At 34.4% G+C, this 11,034-nt stretch overlaps 2 protein-coding genes across 2 annotated transcripts; one reads left to right on the top strand and one right to left on the bottom strand.

Moving 5' to 3' along the window:
* The first annotated feature begins 673 nt into the window (after positions 1 to 673).
* Positions 674 to 2,633, top strand: LOC100811218 (uncharacterized). The gene is made up of 4 exons (XM_003516866.4): positions 674 to 758; positions 1,144 to 1,254; positions 1,741 to 1,930; positions 2,056 to 2,633. The coding sequence occupies exons 1-4, from the start codon at positions 693 to 695 to the stop codon at positions 2,589 to 2,591; spliced, it is 903 nt and encodes a 300-aa protein (XP_003516914.1). The 5' UTR covers positions 674 to 692; the 3' UTR covers positions 2,592 to 2,633.
* An 850-nt stretch (positions 2,634 to 3,483) lies between these two features.
* Positions 3,484 to 8,965, bottom strand: LOC102665709 (uncharacterized). Its single transcript, XM_006573261.4, has 3 exons — positions 8,702 to 8,965; positions 4,946 to 7,617; positions 3,484 to 4,847 (listed from the first exon to the last, which is right to left on the bottom strand). The coding sequence occupies exons 2-3, from the start codon at positions 7,514 to 7,516 to the stop codon at positions 4,566 to 4,568; spliced, it is 2,853 nt and encodes a 950-aa protein (XP_006573324.1). The 5' UTR covers positions 7,517 to 7,617; positions 8,702 to 8,965; the 3' UTR covers positions 3,484 to 4,565.
* Between the last annotated feature and the right edge of the window lie 2,069 nt (positions 8,966 to 11,034).

The raw sequence follows: 11,034 nt of genomic DNA, 5'->3' as shown, positions 1-11,034 counted from the left end.
AAACTGCCAAAGGGAATTTAGTCAACTTATTTTTCCAAAAAAAACACTTCTAAGTAGCTCAAAAATAGGATTTGGTCAACTTGATCCGCAAGCTTCTTTAAAATGCTTGGTGCTGGTGCTGTTGTGATGCTCTGCTCTACTTCTTCCTCGCGCATTCTCCTCGACTGACGTTTGGCAGCGTGGCGGTGGTGCTTAACGGATCAACTTGATCCACATGTAGATTTTAAAGTTGCGGATCAAGTTGATTCGTGGTGGTAGTGCTTTACGATTCAATAAAGTTAAACTTTTTTTAAAAATTCAGTCTCCTGGGAATCAAGTTGATCCGTGAAAAACTCGCGGATCAAGTTGATCCATGTTGATTCGTGTAATACTTGCGAATCAAGTTGATCCGTGGAAAACTCGCAAATCAAGTTAATTCGTGTAATGCTTGCGGATCAAGTTGATCCGTGGAAAACTCACGGATCAACTTGATCCGCGTTTGGTCCGCCTGTGTTACATGGATTAACTTGATCTGCAGGAGTCTTTCGCGGATCAAGTTGATCCGCACAACAAAACATTGGAGGGGCATTTCTGGCATTTTAAAGTGATGCTGGGTGCACCAGCAATAACACTGGGTGCACCTAGCAACACCCGGAGAAAATCTTACCCTTTATTGTTCGCTCAATCAACGAAGCCCACATTGGCATTGCCAGATGCACTTGTTCTCTCTGCTGATCTCTGCTCCTTCTTCCACTCTGTTTCGATTTTCCACTTCCAAGGTTACACTCTAAAATCTTTCTGCTATTGTTATTGGATATTCTTTTTGTTAATAATAGTTACTGTTCCTTTTCCACCGTTTCTTTGTTAATTGCTTTGTGTTTTTATCTTTTGAAGTTTCCACACATACCCAAATTGTTTTCCCTTCTTCTATGTGGTTTTTCTTAGCCCCAATTTCGTAAAGTTTTTGTTCTTAATCTTTAATACAATTGGGTTGTTAAATTTTCTTCTTGGGGTGTAAAGATCTCAGAATGGGGATTTTTTCTTGATTCTTTCTCAAGTTAAATTTTAATCTTGGGGTGTTAAATTTTGTTTACCTCAGTGTTAGATAATTCTGATTCTTTATCAAGTGCAAGCTTATCACTAGTTTTTTCTTGTGACTTTCAGGATAAGCATCCTTATGAGTTATTTTTCTCGGCTGGTCAAAGCCATTTTTTAGTTCCTGGTGGAATAGCATTTTCAACTATGGCGCTCTATGGAACCACCTTATCCTTCAATGTGAGTTGCCCATTTTCTTTTAATCTAAAAGTTCAGTTATTTAATATTTTGTGGAATTTGTTAGTCTCTTGCTTTGGTTCTTGGCATATTACTATATGAGAGCATTTGTATGTTGATCAATGACATGTTGGATGAGAATTCTAGGATTGAATCTGGATTTAATTTATCTACTTCAAAAAGAATTTTGGAAGAAAAAAAAAAAGGCTTTCTCAATGGCCGCATGTCCGCTTGGATTGATTGCTAACTCTGTTAGAAGCTGGTATATTATATTTATATATGCTTATAATTTCCATTGCTTGGTTGTAAATAAGAAAACCTTGAATTTAGCTGAAGAAAATCGACTTCATGGATTTCTGAGGAGTGAGGAGTGAGAAATGAGGATAAAGTTATACTTTTCCTCTCAATGCTTCTGTATATTTTTTTTTATTTGTTTAGTAGATTTTCTCCCTTGCAAGACAGTGCATTGATTTTAACTTTTTAATGAAGGGAATTTCTTCTACTACCAAGGAGTTTAATATCTTACCATGCTCATTCACCAGTAGCTTTCGGAAGCTACATCATGTTTGTCTACCTTCCTTTACTCCAAACAGATTAGTTTTGGGCAAAAGCTTTGGAAGAGGAGACCAACTGTGTCTTTTACCTGGTCATATTTCAAAGTTGCAAATGGGAAGATTGAGTAAGTATCTATACTTAGATTTTGCTTGAGTTAAATTCTTTTTGCATCTATGACCCAATTTTGCAGTACTTATTTTTTTGCTAAATTGTGTTTCATTGTCTAAAAATGCCTTTGGTTTCTATCAGGACTGGGAGTAAAAAGTGAAGACTCTGAGAGCATATTGAGTAGCGACAACATTGCATTGGATGAGCAGACATTGGAGGAGGAGCTACAGAATGCCATAGCTGAAGAGAATTATGCTAAGGCAGCAGAAATAAGGGATACTCTGAAAAACCTTCAGAAAGATAGCAAGACAACAGTGTTTGGAGCGAACAGCCGGTTTTACGAATCATTCAGGACTGGTGACCTTGCAGCCATGCAAACCCTGTGGGCAAAAAGCGATGAGGTATGCTGTGTCCACCCTGGTTTGAGAGGAATATCTGGTTACAATGATGTTATCGAGAGCTGGAATTTTGTATGGGCTAACTATGAATTTCCACTAAAAATTAAGCTACAAGACATTAAGGTTCATGCTAGAGGGGATATGGGGTATGTCACTTGCATGGAATTTGTAAAGACGAAAGGGGGCAGATGGGGAGGTCAATTTGTAACAAATGTGTTTGAGAAGATTGATGGACAGTGGTTTATTTGTATCCATCATGCTTCACCAGTAGACTTGTAAATACATCAAACTTTTCAATATAGATAGGAGGTTCACTCTGTAGCTCATCGTTGGTCCTTCTCACTTTCTATGTTTGTACCCATTTTTGTTATGTTTGGGGCCGAATCTCCACTCATCTCCAAAGATTCTTTATGAATTTAACATTACAACTTGATTGTACAACAAATAATCTGTGGAAGTTGAGATGTGGATTAATGAATATATGATAAACTGCCTGAAGTCTCAGGTAAACCGTATGTATATGCGTAGGATTTATCTAGTCCCAACTTTTGTTTTTAAACTCTAGAATATTGAGTTGTAAACTCTGAAGTAAATACATGTAACCAAGAAACGAAATGTTAACCCTAGTATCCAGGCCTTAAATTTCAAAGATGCTAGTATGGTCAGCGACTCAGTGATGAGTTGCTGCAAAATATCCTATTGCATTTTCATTTCCTAACAGTTTCCTTGCCTACTCTATGGTTCCATTTGGGTAAACTACTTTAGTATTTATTTAATAAGTATTTATCATGTAAAGAACTTATGTGTAAGTTGTTTTTATAATTGAAGTAAATATATAGTTAAACTGTTTTCATGGAAACTGTAAGCTATTTTCGTGTGTTATTCTGGAGAACTTGTTAAAATAAGCTGAAAACCGCTTATGGACATATTATAAGTTATTTTTAAAAGCTCTTGTAATTACAAGTGTTTACATCATACGAAAAAGTTTAAATAAGCTATTTTGGAGTCTCTTCTATTAGTTGAACTCTGGTTAGCAACGGTGATTCCCCGTCTGATTCCTTAAACCATATCAAACACCATTAATCAGTGATATCAAGATGTCCTAATCATATTCATAAGCTGGGAATAAACCATCTCTTCCAAATAGGAAATAATTGAACGAATAAAGTAAACAGTGCCTTTTTCCCATTAATTTCAAGTAAAAATATTTGGTTTCATAAATAAACATTGAATTCTAAATATAAACTCGTGTTTTACAAAAGAAAAAAATATACAGTTGAATCTATTGTGTGACATCCAATAGCAGATCTTGTTAAAAATATACAAAAAAAAAAAGTAATGAATATAGTGAGTACAAATTAGCCGAGTTTGAGCATTTAGTCTTAAGATTTAAAGTTCTCTGTTAATCCTGACTTCATAAAATGGTATTGATTTCAGTATTTTTAAGTATAAAACGACAAAAAACAAATGAAAAAAAAAATGTTTACAATGAATGACTAATTTTAGATATTTAAGCTTAGAGTAAACGTTATCAACTCATTCTCAATGACAAATTTGCGAGTTCACATTTTTTGGTATTGATACTCAAGACTTGAACTTGAGACTAGAAATTAAGTTGGAACAATATGTGCTACTTGATCCATGTTCTGAGAGGTAGTAACATATACTTGATCATCCCCATGTCAATAATGTTCAGTGAGTTGCCAAGAGGATTTCTGATTTTATAGTTTCAGTTCTCTTTTTAAAGAGTTCAACCACTGCAGAGGATAACCCTGCTGGTATTATTCACTGAGGTTTCGTTTTGTACAAAGATGGTGTTGCTGCAGTGATTTCTTTTGTACAATGATTACGATAATACAACGACCATCCCAGTTTCTGCCACAACATTCCAGTGGAATGGACCTTTTTTGTCTATTTTCTATACTGGATTGCATGTATGAAAGAAAAACAGAAGAAAATAGAGTAAAAAATGTTACTCCTAGACTTGATTTTCTACACTTCCATTTTACGCTCACCTTTTACACTAAATAGAGGGAGAGAAAATCACATTTTCCCTTTTGTTATTTTTTTTTTCCCTCTATCCCCTTTTCAAATAAAAGGTAGGTGTAAAATGAAAGTGTAAAAATTCAAGAGCAAGAGTAACATTTATGACAATTGCATTTGCATTGCTATTTCTCAGCTACTTGAAGATCTTAAAAGCTAATAGTGATAACTATGAGGTATGAACAACAAAAAAGAAAACTTCTTGTGAGTTTAAACTCTGCCGACAGGGGATAGTGGAGGCATTGGAGCATATTTTAAAGGTGCTTTCCCCTGAAGTTTTCTGTTGTTCTTGGAACTGGGTTCCTTAAGGTTAAGGATCTCTTCATGCATGTTACCAATTTCCAAGGAACCTGGTAGTTTCTGGCAGCTTAAAGCCGCAACTGAAATGAAAAATGCCTGTAAATGAGTGATTGTTGAGTCGAATTCAACCGAGTAGAAACCATCCTTCAGTGGCAACAAAGTGAAAAGTGGTTTTTCTTGCTCAGCTCCTTCCTGAAAGCAATGATAAGGATGATGATATGTAAACGAGAAGTCCACAATATTTATAATTGTATACAAGCACGCTCTCATGTAGAACTATAAAGTTGTACCTTAACAAAAAGTTGAAAACGATCATTGTAAGGTTTATAGCTCTTTGCAATACTTGAATTCTGGTTCTGGTTGGAGAGCACAAGCAGTCTGCAACCAATGTCCCAACCCCCGCAATCACATGATCCCCCGGTTTTCCATCGATAGATCAAAGGTGTAGGTTCACCTTTGTTTGGTGAACCATGCACACCACCTGGAAGTACAACTGTAGTGCAATCAGAGGCATCATTGTCTCCTGAACTGCACAAGCATCTTTCATCCGTCAAGCACTTTGAGCATCCTTTCTTCAGCATGTTATTATCATCATCCAGTCCTACAGTGCTCTTTTCACATGAGGTCTCAACAACAACAGCTGCAAGCTCCATGCTCTGGATGAACTTCGGTGGTCCTTGATCCGTCTGGCTGATTTCAACACCCACCAGAACATATTCTTTAACCATACACTTTCTATTGGAGTTCTGATTGGTTGGTTCGGTGATTTTACAGCTAGAAAACTTCATCTGAGCAATAACATTGTAGGCATAGCCACAGCTTTTTTCTTTGTTTCCATGGCTTATCCATCCACCACTCTTTTTCTTAATTTCATTAACCAGGTAGAATGTAAAACAGCTGCCTAAATCACCCTTCTCCAGTGATGCTAAACTATTCCTGGTAGCAGCAAAAATCTTTCTTTCATTGTTGAGCACAAATTTCAACAAAGGCACTCCATTTTTTATTGTAAGCTGCAAGAGGCCTTGAACTGATGATCCTTGGCTCTTCTCAGCCAGCAGTGATTCATTGACACCGATAGTCCTGAAGCTTGAATTCGCAATTCCCTCTAGTGTCTGATCCCTTTGAGCTGAATGGTGTTTATCTGATGCCTTGTGCTTCAATAAAGGGTCTAACAACCTCCGCAAGGGGCTGGACCGGTTTCTGATATGACTATTGGCCTTCTCTTTGCTTGGATTATCCCAACGAACAGAAGATTGAGGCGTCACCGGACCAGACTTTGCACTAACATGCATGGAACTATATTGTGGAAGCGTAGGCCCCTCTTTGAAGCTGAAACTTCTTCCAATTCGACTTAAGCTGAAGCTAAACCGACGGTTATGGGAAGTATTCATTTCCTTCTGAGCTGTCAGCTCAGCAGTTTCTTGGTCCAGTGATTCCTTCAATTTACTAAAAGCACACTGATCTCTCAGCTTAGCATCAAACATATCCTTTTCAAAGCAAGCGCTCGCAGATTGCAGACTAGAAATTTTATTTATTGTGGAAGATGGTATCTCAGACACAACAGAAGAACGATCTACACCCAGATCAGTACTAATGCTGTGTTGCATCATTTCCAAAGAAGAAAACTCAACTGCAGAACGCAGTGGCCCGGATTGTGGAGTGTAAACCTCATCAGGAAGGGAAACATATGACAAACTACTTTTGGTTGATTCCGAAAAATTTTCATCCGATGACGTTCTTGATTCAGAAAGCTGAAAATCCTCTGAAGAACTTGACTGGGGAATTTCTACTGGACAAAGAAGCACAATATTACTTGGCTTGATATGGTAATGTTTCCGACCAATGTCAAAATCTGATTCCTGCAACTGATCCACCTTTTTCCTGGTTTCACTACAGCTGGAATTCATCTTCTTAGGACTGGATGATGCCCCTTTTCTTTTTGATTTTAATGATGGATGTCCCATATCAGCGCTGGACTTATAATTTCTCTCTTTTTTATTATGGTTATGCTCTTTCCAATCCTCCATGTTCTGCTTAGATCCATCATCCCTACCGTTTTCATTAAGATATGAGATGCCATGGAGCTTCGCGTTTGATGCAAAATTCTTGACTTGTGAAGTTCTTTTACTATAGCCATTCCTCCTCTCCTTTTCAAGTGATATATCTGAGTGAGTTTTGTTTCCAAAGTACTCAAATGCCCGGGGTGTCAAGCTCTTCTCATCTCCTATGCTCTTAGTTACAGTTTTGGAAGATTCAAATCGTTTGACATCATGAAAAGGATGTTTGGCACTTTCAGGAAAGGATTCCCTATAAGATGACCTTATGCCTGAAGAAAGCAAACTTTTCTTATCATTAAGTTTTTCCTTGCCTCCAACACTGATAGATGGTTTGGCAGCTGTTCTTGATGACAATTCACTGTTATTGAGTGATGTGAAACTACTAACTAGTACTGGGATATGCTTCTGCTTATGCTTCCACTTCTCAAGCCGAGACCAATCTAGAACACCAACATTGAAAGCTTTCTCTTGAAAGTTTTCTACTTTATCGGTACCCAGGAGATAGCCTGGCAAATTAGACATGTGCTTGACAAGTTCATCTCTTTCAGTTGCCCTTCTCCTCACAGTTTCTGAGTTCTGAATCTTCCCTTCTGCATCCAACTTGCCTTTCTGTTTGAGATCACTCTTTGACTTCAACTTCTCAGCATCCTTCCAACTTTGTTTCGAATGGGGCAATACAGAACTTTCTTTAGCTGTCTTTGAACTGCTATGCTGTTTTGTGCTGCTCTTTCTGAACTCCAAACCAAATCCCATGTCCTCAGCAGGTTTCAACAATCCATTACTTGGCTGTATATTGATTGGCATGGCACAATTACACAATAAACACTCAGACTTTACACTTCAGTCTGATGTTTCACCCATATATTAATGCTGCAGAAGAGTTTCTCCTTAGCTATGGTGATTATCTGTCAGTAAATGTTCACAATTGCATCAGTTGAAAAAAGTGTTTGAAAAATAAGATACAAATGATTGTAACTCGGTCTCAAACACAAAAAACTTTGCATTATCAAATAACAAGCAAATAGCACAACATAATAATAATAATAATAATAATAATAATAATAATAATAATAATAATAATAATAATAATAATAATAATAATAATAATAATAAATAAAAAGGCTCCAGACACTGAAAGTTATGAGAGAAGGTTTGCGAAAGAAGGATTGACATCATGCCATGACACAATTAACAATTACACACACGATCTACGAAGGAAACAAACAGATCACGTTAAAGCTGATTCCGTTTTTTCATGGCCCCAAACACAAATCGCAACATTGATCAAGAAAAGAAAGGAACAAGATTTTGACATTGTTCAGAAGGGATTATGGAAGAAAGCCACGTGAAAGGGAAACAATTGAATGCATTGAACAAAAGGAAATGCAAATAGACTTGTTCAAACCATCAAGTTTTTAATTCAATGAACAAAGTGATGATGTATACCTAGTCTTCACTTTCAAAACAGAGACAACAGTGGACTAAATTCCATTTACCATTAAAAAAAGGTATACAAAATTTTCTAAATTTGATGCTAACTACACATAATCCCACATCGTGTAACCCGAAAGAGAAACACAAGCCAAATACAGAGAACCATATCCACACCATTCATTTCACATAAAATGACATATCCAACACTGACAGTGATATCTACAAACTCGTTAATAACGAAAACGATGGCTGCTCAGAAAGAAAAATAAAAACATTGTAACAAGAACAAAAACTGCAAGGTACACTCTTTGTAGAAAATCAAGAGTAACAAAACCCACATTCCAAAAAGAAAACAGAAATGAAAAACAACGATCAAATACGCTTCTTTTTAACAAAAAAAAATATAAAAAAACTCAACTTTTCTCCATTTTCACCACACTTACCTATTAAAAAACAGAGACCCAGAAAAAGAAAAAGCAGTGATGCAAAATGTAGAATCAAAATTCAACAATACAGTCCAAAATTTTCTGAGGAAACAAGAACATCAAATCTTACCCAGAAAAAAATGGAAATAGAAAAACGGAAAGAAACGTGGCTGTGGGTGTGGCTGCAATGATCGAGAAATAGATCCAAAGCGTAATGGGAAAACGAAAAGGGACGTAGTTTAGAAGCGAAGTAAAGAATTACAATGAGGCCACTGGTTGTTTCTTTCATCATTTTCTTATTTCTTCTTCGTTCATCTTCGTATATGTTTTTTCTTTATTTTTCGGTTTTGTATTAACGTGCCGAGTTTTTCTTTCGCTGAGAAAAGAGAAAAGAGAAAAGGAATAATCATCGATTACGTTACTACAGGAAAAGAAGAAAAAAAAAAAAAAAAGAAGAAAGATCTTGGTTTTAATGCCCTATTTAGTTACTAATAACTGTTATGTAATAGTATGATTTATAAGGCAGTTACTATAAAAATTAATAACATATATGTTTGAGAATATAAACGTTATTTTCTTACGAGAAAATAGTTTATAATAATATAAAATGTTCTTATATGATTATTTAATAAGAAATGACAATGTATGGTAAATTTATTAAATTTTATAAAAATTACCTAAATATCATGATTTCTAATTAGATGATAATATCTAATAATGTAAAAAATTATATTATCAATAAATGAAAATTATTTTTTATATTATTATTTCAGATAAATGTTAGTAACAATTTTTTAATATATGCTTCTAAATTCAATTTTTTTATTAAATTTCATTAAAAAAAATTAAAAAACTATTGACTATATTTCATATTTAATGAGTTTTATTTATCATTTTATAGTTTATAATAAGATTTTAACTAATAATATATAATATACCGTTAGAAACAGTAGGTTAAAAAATAGAATTCGTTGTTAGTACTCTTGGATTACTCAACTATCCATGCATCATAAATTTAATTATTTTTATAATTATTAATATAATATATCAATGATTGTTTTATTAGTGGATAATATAAAAGATTTCATGTCTTTATAAATTTCTTCTTATAAAGTTAACAAACATAATTTTATATAAATTTCTCGCTTTTATTTTTACTAATAAAAAAATTAACAAACTCAATAATGTAAGAATAAGAATATCTAATTAGAGGATAGAGTAAAAATAAATTATATTGAAGTGAGGAAAAAACTAAATGGAAAACAAACAGGCTTTAATTAAGTGAGTGGGAGTGTGTCTGCGAGTTAGTAAGTGAGTGAGGCAGAGAGAGCGTTTCGTATTCAATTGCAACGGTGGAAAGAAAGAAAGGAGTGGGACCCACAAAGGAAAACTTGTTTCGCTGTCACGAATCCCGAAGTTCGGGAACGTGGGTCCCTCTTACGTGTTGCCATATCTGAATGCTGAGCGCGTTTTGCCTTTTATTTATTTTAATTTTAATTTCATTTCAGTGGTTTGTCTTTTGCTATAAAGAAAGAGTAAATGGGAACAAAAAAACAAACGTATTTCGCGGGAACGCCGATCCGGAGATATCCTTGCGCCAAGAGCAGTGAAAGTCGCATCGCATGCCACAAGAAAAACCCAATATCCCAATTTCAACGTGCTAATCAACGTTTGGCATGTGGTTTTAATTGTCTTGATAAGACGTATGATAATATTTATTCTTATTAACAAAGACGTGTTATAAAGAAAACTGAAAAAAAAAAACCTTACAAATTAAATGCGTTGATAAGTTTTAACAGAATAAACCAACTGACGAGTATTATTGAAACCTCAATTCTCTTCTCTCTTTTTTTATACAAAGGATGCTTCACTGCAACTAAGCAACTATCTAATAGCTAGAAGCCTACAACCGAAATTATTTAACAACCAATGGAAGAAAAAAAACAACATTTAAATCATTTTATGCAAAAAATAATATGATTAAAAGTATTTTATATAAACTTTAAATACATAGAATAAAATATAGAAAAATAATTGATAACAGCAATAAAGTTAATTTTGTTAAGCTATTTGTCTTGGAGTGTGAAATTAAGAATATTTATATCAGCTTCGCATTGGCACGATGATTGGTCATACGGCTACATCAGAGAAATGAAAACCCATATGCCACAGAAATTACGAAGTATAAAATAAGAAAACATCCAACTCATAGGCACACACACAAAAAATTATTGGGTTCATTTTTGTTTTTAAAGAAAAGATTATCAAATATTTTATTTAAATTATCAATATCAGACACTTTTATTCTTTAATTATATTTTTCATTTTTTAATAAGCAACTAGTTACTAAAAAGTTAATATACATAAAAAATTAAAATTTAAGTTTTTTTAAAAGTCATAATTTAATTTATTTTTATATGAAAATTATTAAATAAATAAAGAACCAAAATGTCTTATAGTTAC

The sequence above is a fragment of the Glycine max genome, chromosome 1, assembly GCF_000004515.6.
Source record: "Glycine max cultivar Williams 82 chromosome 1, Glycine_max_v4.0, whole genome shotgun sequence".
Taxonomy (NCBI): Eukaryota; Viridiplantae; Streptophyta; class Magnoliopsida; order Fabales; family Fabaceae; genus Glycine; species Glycine max.
Note: the sequence above shows the minus strand (reverse complement) of the source record. Positions and strands in the feature narration are given on the sequence as shown.